The 13690-nt window shown below is 44.4% G+C and overlaps 2 protein-coding genes across 6 annotated transcripts in view; one reads left to right on the plus strand and one right to left on the minus strand.

Annotated features, from left to right (window-relative positions):
• LOC100405614 (putative uncharacterized protein C6orf52) overlaps window positions 1-13690 on the minus strand; it is a 29932-nt gene that overhangs the window by 11286 nt on the left and 4956 nt on the right. For all 5 annotated transcript variants that reach the window (XM_078368946.1, XM_078368945.1, XM_078368943.1 and 2 more), the window contains one exon: window positions 10958-11003. In XM_078368946.1, coding sequence (XP_078225072.1) covers window positions 10958-11003 — 46 coding nt within the window. The remainder of the gene's footprint in view (window positions 1-10957; window positions 11004-13690) is intronic.
• Window positions 2443-4624, plus strand: LOC100391832 (serine/threonine-protein kinase MARK2-like). The gene is made up of 2 exons (XM_035297636.3): window positions 2443-4229; window positions 4485-4624. The coding sequence occupies exons 1-2, from the start codon at window positions 2685-2687 to the stop codon at window positions 4566-4568; spliced, it is 1629 nt and encodes a 542-aa protein (XP_035153527.3). The 5' UTR covers window positions 2443-2684; the 3' UTR covers window positions 4569-4624.

Below are 13690 nucleotides of genomic sequence, written 5' to 3' on the forward strand. Positions count from 1 at the left end.
TGGAGCTCATACAAAGCTAAGCCTCTTGATGATACTGACGACCTCACAGAGCTCAGTGCTTAGTATATTTTGTTTTTGGAGATAGGGCCTTGTTCTGTCATCCAGGATAGAGTGCAGTGGCACAATCTCAGCTCACTACAACCTCTAGCTCCCTGGATCAAGTGATCCATCCATCCCAGCATCTGAAGTAGCTGGGACCACAGGCACAAGTCACCAAGTCTGGCTAAATTTTGTATTTTTTGTAAAGATGGGGTTTCACCATGTTGCCCAGGCTGGTCTTGAACTAAGCTCAAGGGATCTTCCTGTCTCGGCCTCTCAAAGTGCTGGGATTACAGGCATGAACCACCATGCTTGGCCAAGTAATTAGTTTTTAATGGAAAATGAGTCTGTATCTCTTAAGATCTTTGGAAAGATATCCATTCTTCTTCCCTCACGGCAGCTAGCACAATGTCCTACACCCAGTAAGTATTTGTTGATGTTACTTTGAGGTCATGGCAACTGTGACTTTATCCCTTTGTACAATAGTTTGCTGAAGACCTGGCTTTCTAGTTCCAGAAGCACAACTGAAGCAAATTCCTTTTCGTTTGGGAAAACAGACCTTTTGCAAAGAGACGGATTCTCACAGGAAAACAAACCTGTCTTCCTGAGACTCATAGGGGAGTGAGTGGGGAGGTGCTGGAATCCTCGGGGGAAATTATGGGTTATGGTTTCTTTCTGTTCTAGATAAGGGTTGGGCACAGGCAGATCCTGAGAAAAGTGGAGTCCTTTATTGCCCAGTGGGAGATGGCATTTCCAGGAGCAGTCCTGGCTGGTGCAATGGTAGCTGCTTGTACTGTTTCTTTAGGCTCTTATAGGGAGATAGCCAGGGCGGCTCCCTAAAGAAAACAGCTGGGTGGAATCCTTATCCTTATCAACATGGCTAGATCACAGGGGCTGCTGGCCTTATCCTATCGGGGCAACCAGTGATTTCACCATGTCACCAACTACTCCTTTAGAAACCAACCGCATTGTTACATTTCAAGCATAACACTAGTGCCCAAATCCATTCTGTCATATTATAACTCAGCTGCATCAGCAAGTTTATTGCGAAAATCCTAGAGTCTCAAATACTTTATGAGACAGCCTGAAGATGTAAGAAAGTAAGTCTAATTTCACCATAGCATTTACTTGGCTGTGTGTACGTGCACACGCCACGTCCCGGGAATGAGAAAATTTCCCCCAAAAAACTCTAATCAATTCACTTTAGTAATTTCTTGTTTGTTTCACTCTGATACTGAGTTTTCTTCTCATTCAAACATTCATTTATTCATTGAAATATTAGAAATATTAGTCGAGTGTCCTCTATGTATCTATCCATTGTCCTAGGTACTGTGGATACCACTGTAAATAAAACATGTAAAACACTTGCTTTCGTGAAGTTTATATGCAAGAGTCTGACAAAGAAATATGCAAGTGAAATATGCAAATGTCAGATGTTGCTAAGTGCAATGGAGATCAATGAAGTAGGGAAGGTGGTGAGAGAGCTGCAGAGATGTAGACTGGTTGGGGGGGTGCTGTGAGCAGCGGGACTCAATCCCTCCCAACCTGGCCCCTGTCACTCGTTCAGACTAGTGCATCCCTCCAGAGAGCCACCCTCGATCATCCTGGGCCTTCACAGAGGCTACCCTCCTGCCCTTGTCCCTACTCACTTAGGCGACCCCTCCTCACACCGCAGGGCTCAGCACACTGGCCTCCAGAGAGCCCCGCTTCTTCCCTCACCAGCGCTGACCTGAGGCCCAGGCCACTGTTCTCTGGCCCCACTTCACCTGGTGCTTCTCACGCTGAAGGAGCTTCATGGCTGGGGGGCCTTCCTGAAGAGGCTATGGGCTCATGGAGGGTAGGGTATGTCTGTTTCCTCTGTGTCCATTACATAATCTCAACCACATGAGGAAGGAAAAACCCTACAAGGAAAAAAAAATATTCTCTCCCTTCTCAATGGTTGACATCAACCATTGAGAGATGAAAGAAAAGGAATTGAATATTTTGCATGTAGACATGAGGAGATCTTCAAAATCCAAAAGCTATTTCAGATTTTGAAATTACAAATGATTGAAAACCACCATGGCACGTTAAACCTATGTAACAAACCTGCACAATCTACACATGTACCCCAGAACTTAAGAGTACAATAAATATAGAAAAAGGAACTACAAATGAAAATGCTGTTGAAGCGTTGTACCAGTTTAAATAGCTGGGAAACGAAATATCAATCTCTATAATCCATCTAGACAAAAAGCACTTACTTTTTAAAAGAGGAAGATGTTTTGGGGACCAAAAGAGAGAAAACCTCTGTGAAAGATCCCCAGCCATGATTGGCCCCTGCTTTGCTCTGAGCTCATGAAAAGCCTTTGTGATGTCATAACAGACAGGCCTATATAAGGCCTTGGCTGGGTCATGGTTTTTGGTCTGAGAAATCCCTGGAAGCTTTTTTGGTGACCTGTGGACTCAGACCAGCTTAGTGATTACGAGTTGTTTGGGGTGGTGGGGGGAGTTTTTGTGGGAGGGGCGTTGTTTTTTCTGGGTAGCGTTGTTAGCATAGTTAATATAGTTAGTATTGCTTAGTGTTTTAGTGTATTTGGGATAGTAAGTAGTGTTGTTTACTGTAGAGTTAGAGTAGTTACTTGGATAGTGTGTCTAGAGATACCATGAAGCAGGGAGTGGCCTCCACCTCACCTGCCCTGCGGCCACCTTACTATCAAATACTGAAATTCATAGGCCGTGGTGCCTTTGGCGAGGTCACGCTGGCCCGGCATTTAATAACTGGCACCCGGGTGGCGGTGAAAACAATCAACAAAACCGGCCTCCTCTCTAGCCACAGAGAGACGACTATTTTAAAGTCGGTGAGCCACAGTAACATCATTCGGCTTTACCAGATCATTAATACCAGAGAGGCGTGCCAGCTGGTATTAGAATACGCAGAAGGAGGAAGCCTGGCCGACTGGCTCGATAAAAACATCATAAAGGAGGAGGAGGCCCGAGGCATGTTCCAACAAATGCTGTCCGCCGTGAGCTACCTCCACAAAAGAAAAATCGCTCACCGAGATCTAAAACCTGACAACATGCTGTTAGACGGTAAAGGACATATAAAAATTTCCGATTTTGGATCAGCCACGATTTATCATGAGGGGCAGAGGCTGAGAGCAGGTCATGGGACCCTCCCCTACATGGCCCCAGAACTCTTTGGGGCCCAGGGCTATGAATGTCCCGCCATGGACATATGGAGCCTAGGCGTCACGTTATACCAGATGGTGTCCAACAGTCTGCCCTTCTTCGCAGTGAGTCGTTTCCAACTGATATCCCTCATTCTATCTGGCCAGTATGTTATTCGGCACTATTTTTCAGAAGGCCTAAAAAGCCTAATTAAAAACCTTTTGATATCTAATCCCAATGAGCGGCCGACAGTAGACAAAGTCTTGAGGGACCCGTGGGTGAACAACGGCCAGGACTTGCCTCCAGCGACGTACGAAGAGCTGATTGAAGACCACCCGAACTGTGAGACCATAAGGCTCTTGGTGGCCATGGGATTGAAGCCAGAAAACATCGTAAAGGCAATCGAAGACAACGTCTTTAATTATCCCATGGCCACCTACCGTATTGTAGATGGGGAAAAAAAGCCATCCATTACCACTCCACAGTCTCTTGCTCCTGGGGATCCTACATGTTTAGTCACTGAGATTTCCAGTTCACCTGCCGGCCTTCACAGGAAGTCAGACCCCCAGCATGCCCCCACGGCCTCCCTGACCATCGAGCGCAATTGTGGAGATGTAGAAAACTTGGCACGGCAAGCCCTCCAGTGTGACCGTGTGGCCTCCTCCATCGTAAGCGCCATAGGCGGTGGTGGTGCTTTAGAAACCTTGGCAGAGCAAGCCCCCCAGCGTGACCTCGTGTCTGCAGCCTTCACCAAGTGCTCCACCGGCAGCGAAAATTTAGAAACTTTGGCTCAACCAGCCCTCCCGCATAACCTCACGGCCGCCTCCACCCAGATCACCACCCAGAGCACCGTGGCTCAACAACCAGGACACGAAGGCAGCGTCCTCCAAGCTGGGCAGCCCGAGGCTGTGTTGACCCAGCCAACAAGAGGCTGGAGCTGCCGCAGGGCTGCCCGAAGGTGCATTGCCATAATAAGGAGATGCTGTTGCTGCCTCTGTCCACCCAAGAGGCAGAGTAAGAGGGCCCACCCAAGAGAAAAAGTAAGTAGGTGGGCGGTGAAGCCGCACTTCTTGCATTTTACTATATTTATTCTGTCTTTAGTAGTATTGTTTTAATTGGCAAATCTCCGGGGCCGGAGAGTGGCAGAGGGAGGGAATGGGGGGGTATTGGTCAAAGGACCAAAGTCTAGACAGGAGGAAGAGGTTTTGACTCTAGTGCACAGCAGGGTGACCAGAGTCAATAAGAACGTATCGCATTTTGCAAAACATGTTCATGTCAAATGTCTCTGCATTTAGATTGGAGAGGACGAAGGCCCTGAGGTCCAGGAGCAACCTGAGACGCCCAGGAGCAACGTTGGAGCCTGCAGCACTTTATATTAAAAAAATATAAAAATAAATGTATCATTCTGATAAATGACCATTTCTTGCTTCTTGCAAATTTTGTAGTAGCACTGGAAAGGTGGCAGGTGGGTTGCAGACACTCTGCTGCTTTGTGCCCTCCCTGCACAGGACCAGGGCTAAGAGAAGGGCAAGGCATGAGGCAAAAGAAAAGGCAGATTTACTAGCACCTGCCTTAGTTGAAAGAAAAGCGGGGATAATGAAAGGATGGAGGAGGACATGCAAGAGAGCAAGAAAAAGATAGAGCTAAACCAGAGTCTAAAACCTGGCCCAGACTGGAGAACGGTCTATAAAGATCATGAGGTTTACCCCCATGCAATACCTAGTGGTGGCATATGATCCAAACTGGTGGGTCACTGTCTTACACTACTACTATTGTGGCTATAGGAGTATCAGGTAAAAATGAACAAAAACAAACCCTTTTGCCAATCAAAATATGTCACTGGAAGGCAAGAGGTGTGGCACAAGTTCTTATATCTTCCCAGCTGCCCTGTTCCTTTGTTGGGGAGGAATCTGCTCCAAAAACTACAAGTACAAATTTCTTTTAAGCCTAAAGATAACAAGACTTTAGGTTTTAAGTAACCAAAGACTATGGTATTAGCCTTCACAGTGGCAGTTATTTCCTAGGGATATTTCTTACACCAGAAATCATCCCTCGCTTCGGTCTACCTGCCACCATCCAGTTGGACAATGGTCCAGCATTTACTGCCCAAGTAGTCCAGCTCGTTGCCGAGTCCCTCAACATCTAGATACTACACATCCCTTACCATCCTCAGTCATCGGGTAAAGTTGAACAGGCCAATGGCATCCTCAAAAACCATTTGGCCAAACTTGCTATTGAGGTAAAACTCTCTTGGCCCACACTCCTACCTCTTGCCCTGGCCCATATCTGGACCACCCCATGGGGGCCAACGGGCCTGAGCCCCTTCGAATTGCTGTACGGCCGGCCTTTCCTGGTTTCCTATAACCTCCCTACGCGACCACCACCACTGGCCTCCTACCTTTCGTTTCTCTCTCTCCTCCGCCAAGCACTCAGGGAGCATGCCAATTGCACTCTCCCTGTCATTCCAGGACCAGAGAACCTCCACCCGGCAGCACCTCTCCAGCCGGGTGACAGCGTTCTCCTCCAAGAGCTCAAACCAGGATCCTTGCATCCCAGGAATCCTGGACTGAGGGCCCCACCACCAGGACTCATAATCTTGCACAGGCAAACTGCCAAACAGGCAGCTGTCAGTCTACTGTCTCCATCCTCATCCCACATGGTAAAAGCACCATACTCGGTCGCAATCATGGGTTTCACTTTCAGCTGTGTTTTCTATATGACCAAACCAAGGACTACTGTCATTGGTGGGACACACCACCTATGGGGGGTGCCCATACAGCTCTTGTGTTATTCACAAGCCACAGCCTCCAAGCTGTCCCAACCACATGCTTGCTCACTTCAGCAATGGTTCCTTAGCCCTCAACATCTGTGACCCCGGCACAGCCGTTAGGATACAGGAGTGTCTGGTAAAGTCTGTGAAGATTATACCTGGAGCCACCCTCAGGGAACATGGCTAATATTTCGGTCCTATACCCGCATTGTCTCTGAAGCAATAGAACAGCTCAGTTCTGTAAGCCATACAATCCTGTAAAATGAAGCCATCTTAACTAACCAATTCAAACCCTCAGATAATACCTCTCAGTCTTTCTCTTCGTTGACTCTAGTACAGCAGGGAGCCAACATGTTAAATTTAACTAAAGATATGAATATCACCAACTGCTTTTTATGTGCCTCTCTCAGCAACCCCCCCTTAGCTGCAGTTCCCCTCAGGTCTGGGTTCAATCTGTCACAATCACCTATGGGACCCGGCACCATCTTAACAGATATCCCCTTGTTCCAAGTATACCCTCAAAATTTCTCTCTCTGCCATGAGACAGCCAGCAGCTCCAGTCCCAGCTATAACACCACAGTAAAGGTAAAATCCTCCCTCTATGCACCACCAAGAGGATATTTCTGGTGTAATGGAACCTTATCTAAAATTATTAATGCCTCCTTCCCTTTCCCTTGCGTGCCTGTCACTTTGGTCCTGCAGTTAGAGGTATATGGACCGGCCGAACTTCTATCCCTCCTTCCACCCTCCCCTAATCACCAAGACAGATGAGCAGTCTTCCTTCCACAGGTCGTTGGTCTCTCTCTAGCATCCTCTCTGGTGGCAGCCGAGCTGGGTAACGGCGCCCTAGGCTACAGTGTCACCTCAGCCACTCAACTAGAGGACAAGCTTTGTGTGGCTATCGAAGCGTCAGCTGCCTCCCTGGCCTCCCTCCAGCAACTCAAAAACGTAACTACTAGTAGCCTACTGTTGACTGGAAGCCTTACTGATGACACAAACAGTCAATTGACAAGTACTTGTATGTTACATGCGTTGTATACTGTATTCTTACAACAAAGTAAGCCAGAGAAGAGAAAATGTTATTAAGAAAATCATAAGGAAGAGAAGATACATTTACAGTACTATGCTGTATTTATCAGTAATACAAGTTTGTTGTGGTCTGTTTACAAGATTAATCATCTGTCGAAAGGGTGATGACTGCAGTTCAGACCTCAGTCTATGGTACAGATCAAGCAATTCAACTTTTTCTTGTAATGACATGACTTCCCTCTGCTTTTTGGGAGCACACCCAGCATCACTAGCGATATGTCATATGCATTCCATTGGTTTAGGAAGGGTTTACGGTATTGCACTAAACATGATGAAAATACACAAGAACTTCAAGAGATCACCTTTTAGTGTGATAGAAAATTGACCAGGGAGAGAAACTGCTCACGGGGAAATGATTAGCATCACACTTCATATTTTATTATTACTATTATTTTTAGATGAAGTCTCGCTCTGTCACCCAGGCTAGAGTGCAGTGGCTTTATCTCCATCACTGCAACCTCTTCCTCCTGGGTTTAAGCTATGCCTCCCAAGTAGCTGGGATTACAGGTATGCGCCACGATGCCCAGGTAATTTTTGTATTTTTAGGGGAGATGGGGTTTCGCCATTTTGGCCACGCTGCTTTCGAACTCCTGGCCTCAAGTGATACACAAACCTTGGCCTCCCAAAATGCTGCATGCAGCATTTTAAGAGAATACTTGCAACACTTAAGCTCACAGCGATAGCAACAGGAAATGGCTATGAAATTATTGCAGTAGTATGGCGTTACTACAGTTAATTTTATGCAGTTATAATTCAATACTGCATTTTTACATTTGTTTATATATTTCTCTCGACTACAAATGGCATCATATACAGCCTATAAGTGTATGCACAAGTTTTGGTGAATTTTAACTTTTTATAATCAATTTCTGTATATTTTATGGTGGTAAATTATAAAACAGACTAGTATCTACATATATTTTCTGAATTCATGACATACCTTACAATTTCTTAATGTTTCCAATATTTCTAGGCTGTGTTCGTTGAGTTTTTTCAAAAGATTGCAAATCTCAAAAAACGTTTCCAATATATTTCCTGGAAAAAATCTGCAAATAAACGGATCCACAAAGTTCAAACACATGCTCAGGAGCACTGTACCTATTTTACATCCTGATCAGGATGCCTTATTTAAAACATACTTACTTTATGTTAAAACGCACACTCTGAATGAAAAGACCACCCAAATAGGCTTTGTGTGAGCAACATGGCTGTTTATTCACCTGGGGGCGGGCAGGCTGAGTCAGTGGAGGGCAGTGGGATAGAAGCTAGTTTTATATGTTTGCAGTAGGCAGTGGAAAGTTACAGAAGTTACAGTTTAGAGTGGTCTTTTGCAAGCTGGGAGGGGGTCGTAGGGTCTGGAGTCACAAAGTTGACCAAAGTTGGTTACAAAGTTGACCAAGATTGGTTACAAAGTCCAATGACCTTGTCAATTAAGGCCGGAATAAGAAACAATAGAAGAATGTCTCAGGTTAGTTAGGCACCAAAAGGGTTGATTGCCTTCCACTTTCCATGGTCTCCAAATTCCTTCACCTTTTCTAATTCCAGAAGGCCCTCCAGAGGTGTACGTGTGCACCATGGCTCCATCAGTCAGCCTAAAAGAACTTACACTTTATTTTTTAATTATGAAAAAAGTATTTGCCATAAGTTCATTTCATTTGTTCAGATAATAATGTGTTATAAAATTATTCTTGCCCCTAGAAAAAATTTAGGAGCCATCTCCTATCAATTACATAAAAACCCAGGAAAAGAACATGAGTAAATTCCCACACTGCTATTATTAACACCACTCATTGATCCATGAAGGATTATCTGCGGTAACCTGTCTCCCCACTGCCTCAAGCTTCTGAGCTATATCCTGCCAGCAAGAGCACATGTCACCTTGAGAAATGCCAATAGATATAAACAGATTTACCAAGACCTAATTAAGAAGTTCACATGTATACTGACCAGTACTGTGCCTGATTTATGACCAGCCAATACCTGAGTGGTTATCATAAGGCAGAAACTGTTAAACCACCTAAAAGTACTTTAGACCTGATGCCCACACTTCCTATGAGATAGGTATCAACGTCCCCACTTTACAGAAAGTGAAGCAGACACACTAGAGATTAATTTGTCTAGAACTACAGAGCTAGTAGGTGGGATCTGAATCCCCTGGCAGTCTGTATCCTAAAAGAAAACTTTTACCACCATTATTCTGATAGAGGCAGAAAAGACCCAAATGCCTAGGCAAATAGGGAAGGGTCCATGGAGAACCTCCAACCTGCCCAAGTCATTGTGCACAGGGGATTTGCCTAAACATGCCCATGGTGAAAAATTCCGTCGCTTAACACATGCACAGTAAGGGAAATAAATCAATGTGGAGTGGCTCAGACTAAGGGCCCACATGCACACGGGAAGAATGGGGTGGAACCACCAGGAATTCATGCCTTATGCAGGGGAGGAGCCTGGCCTTTTCAACTTGTGTGTAGTGGCCGGATATTCAATTTGTGAGGTAGAAACCTGCATTCAGGATCCCTCTTTTTCTTGAGAGCTTTCCTTTCACTTAATAAATTCCCTACTCACCCTTCAATGTGTCCACATGCCTAATTTTTCCTGGTCATAAGACAAGAACCTAGAGATTTAGCTGAACTAAGGAGCAAGAAATCCTGCATCAATTTTAATAAATTGTGGCCGGGCACAGTGGCTCACGCCTGTAATCCCAGCACTTTGGGAGGCCGAGGCCGCTGGATCGCGAGGTCAAGAGATCGAGATCATCCTGGTCAACACGGTGAAACCCCGTCTCTACTAAAAATACAAACTATTAGCTTGGCATGGTGGCGCATGCCTGTAGTCCCAGCTACTCAGGAGGCTGAGGGAAGAGAATTGCCTGAACCCAGGAGGCGGAGGTTGCAGTGAGCCGAGATCGCGCCATTGCACTCCAGTCTGGGTAACAAGAGCGAAACTCCATCTCAAAAAATAGTAATAATAATAATAAATAAATAAACTGCATAACTGACAAAGACAGGAAGAGAGATTCACACTTAACCTGAAAAAAATCCCAGAAAGCTGAAATAAGCACCCTTTAGTCATGCTCAAATCAAAGTACTAAAAACTAGAACTGCTCACCAGTATCTAAAGATTTCAACATCAATTTGATTTAATTTAAACACCGAGCACCTACCAATATGTGAACTCTGAATTAGTCACAGGGGCTACAAAGGCTAATAACAACATGCTCCCTTCTTTGATAAAGTCACAAAGACAGTGGGTGCGTTTGTCTGGTAGGGGAAGGGGTTGGATCAAGAGAGAGATAAAAAGAACATGTGATAAGACAGGCATGTGATAAGAAAAAGACAATAGCGTTCTCTGAATTTCTCCTCTATTTTTCTTTCTTATTACTTAAAAGTGGCAAAACATTTTCTTCCCTTCCTCAAATAAGACACATTCAGAGTGTTTGTCTCCAGGCTGACAAACTTTGTTCTTTTCAGAACAGATTCAGAACTACAGGAAGCACCACCAGCCTGATACTAAGGAGCTGTCCTGACAAGCACCCCAGGAACCAATAACCCTGAGGCCACAGCGATCGCCTCGGTGCTCTTCTCCCTTGAAAATCAGAATTAAAGCATAATTTACCTCAAAGTCTAAACTTACAGAGGAAATTGTGCTTAAAAGCAACGTATTATCTTCTTCCTGTTTGGGAACATCCCCCTTTCTCAGTCCTTCAGAAGGGCCCAAAGAAGTAGTTTGGCTAAAGTTGTTCCCATAGAACCAGTTTCCAAAAACAGGAGAAATTACTGAAGAATATGGCTTAGGCAACCTACATGGAAATTTTCCAGTTGAACCTCCCGGTTTCCAGCAAGCAGAGGGAATGAGAAACCAGGAAATGGGGTTTTGTTTTCAACCACTTGAGCACAAGGTTTATGTTACCTTCTAGCGGGTCTTCATCTTGGTTTTCAGCTAGAGCTGTGGTTTCCTGCAACAAAAAAGGATCTCATGAGAAAATAATTTTACTTAAAGGTTAAATATCAATACATACTTTATTGGGAAAAACTCTAGCTTCTAAAATACTATCTAAAATAAAAATAATATTGAAAATTAATCCCTTAAAATCAGATTCTGAATTTGATGGAAAGAATCTTTAGGTGACATGGTACAATTATGAAAGAGGTAAACTGAGTCACAGAAGAATTGTTACAAAAGAGCAGCAAGCCTAACAGGGGCCTCTGGCCTTTGGATTTTTTGGGACCTAAGTAGCATCCTAGAGCCTGAGCTAGGAACCAGACACCAGGGTCCCTGGTATCAGCCTCCTTATTTCCTGTACTCATGCCTGACTCTACCTAGAGTTCTGCTCCTCCTTCCAGAATACAATCTATAAAGTCTCCATAAGCACGTTTTCCTCATGGCCCTCTAATCATATCCCCAAAACCCATGGCTCAGCTAAGAACCAGGATATGAGGTGCTCAAGAAAATGAGAGGCTACAGCAAAGCAAACCAATCATATTCTTACATAATGAGAAAAGTGAACTGCAGAGGCACTCGCAAAGTAAATCTTGGTTGGTTAACCCAGACTCTGTTGGATCTACTGGGGCAGCATACATTTTTACGATTCCGCTATAGACTTGCTGGGAACCTGTCTTTTTAAGTATGGCTAGCTATTCCAAGGAATCACTCTATCAAGGAAGGGCTGATCTAGCTCCTGGCACTTAATTAAGCTTCCCTTGCTAATAAGAATGAGAAGGTACTGACAGCCAAAGATCCACTATCTTTCCTTTTCGGTCTATCTGAAAGTATGTCTCCCCTTCACTCTGAAATAGGTACAGGTTTGGAAAACAGGTTACCATAAATTTCAAAAGACAATATGTGTCATTTTTGTATTTAGATATGGCTAAGACACCAGCCATGGTGGCATGCAGTCCACAGTCTCAGCTACTTGGAAGGCTGGGGCAGGAGACCCAGGAGATAAGGCTGCAGTGAGTTATGATAGTACCACTGCATTCCAGCCTGGGCAAAAGAGCAAGACATCATCTCTAAAAACTAATTCTATATAAGGGAAAGAAATGGCTAAGACACCCAGAATCCATGCCTCCACAAGTCCTTTCCAATAATACAAGACTAAGTAACCTCACATTTTCCTCCTTTCAATATGCGTTCTGGCAAATGTGGATGCTAAATAACCAGGGTGAGGGAAGCAGCAACTATTTGGAGACAGATAGTCTCCAAATCTTTCTAGTCTGAGGGTCACTGGCACTGTGTATGCAGCTGACTGCCTTTAAAAAGAAGCATGTTTATAGGCTGGGTGAGGTGGCTCAAGCCTGTAATCCCAGCACTTTGGGAGGCCGAGGTGGGTGGATAACGAGGTCAAGAGATCGAGACCATCCTGGTCAACATGGTGAAACCCCATCTCTACTAAAAATATAAAAAATTAGCTGGGCACGGTGGTGCGTGCCTGTAATCCCAGCTACTCAGGAGGCTGAGGCAGAAGAATTGCCTGAACTCAGGACGCGGAGGTTGCAGTGAGCCGAGATCGCGCCATTACACTCCAGCCTAGGTAACAAGAGCGAAACTCCGTCTCAAGAAAAAAAAGAAGAAGAAGAAAAGCACGTTTATAAGTCTTTCCTCAGCTAGAGATATTCTGGGAAAGTGTGCTGATGGGCCACAAAGACCTGAGAATCATGTTGGAGACACCCACATCCACAATGCCAAAATGTAAAGAAGTGGGCTTCAGAGGGGTAACCCATTAACTTGGGGAGATAAAGGTTATGGACAGAGGCACAGCACATTGGGGGAAGCAGGGAATAAAGCTAGGACATCTCAGCAAGAACACACTTTATTAGAGAAGAACAAAATGGGGATGGGTGAGTGAAAGAGCGCTACCACAGAGCCTTCCCATCTTTAGTTTTGCTCAGCAGCTTCCCAACAGGGATCACCCAGCAGGATGGCAGGCAGAAGGCACAGTGGGGTCACCACAACCACAAAATATATTTATATAATTCTTGTACAAAAAAATGCATGTTACAGTAATAATTTGGCTGGAGGGTGAGATAAAAATCTCAGGATGTGCCCACAAAAATGGACAGAGGAATGGAGAGAAGGGGTAGCCAGGTGAGAAAAAAAGGATGTTCATTTCTCAATTTTCTCATGAGTGATGAAAAATCAACAAATACTTTCACTTCTGAAGTTGGTAATATACTCATTCTTATACTTCTCCATTTAAAGATAGAAGGGTAACCACCAAAAACAGAACATCTCCCAAAAAAGAACAAAAAGGGAAGAGGCGAAAGAAAAAAAAAAAGAGTGACAAAACCTCAGGCAATGTGGTCAAATATATTGTTTTAAGTGCTTCAATATCAAACATCTGTTAAAAGGGAAAAAGCCGTATTGGGCCAAAAGGGGGATAAAAATGACAAGAAATCTAACATATTTTATACAAGAGGCACACCTAAAACAGACCTCAGAAAAATTGAAAATGAAAGTTTGGGCAGTAAAATATCATAATATAAAGCAAATGTAAGTTTTAAAAGTCAAGGGTCTAGATGTAAAATTCAAGTTTGGTTTTAAGGCAAAGATCATCACACAAACGGTGTCACTATGCATATTAGGAGAAAAGCTAGGGTGGGGGACGTTTGTAACATTTAGAGCAAAAATTGTTAATTTCTCTAA

This window comes from Callithrix jacchus, chromosome 4 (genome assembly GCF_049354715.1).
Source record: "Callithrix jacchus isolate 240 chromosome 4, calJac240_pri, whole genome shotgun sequence".
NCBI classification, from domain to species: Eukaryota; Metazoa; Chordata; class Mammalia; order Primates; family Cebidae; genus Callithrix; species Callithrix jacchus.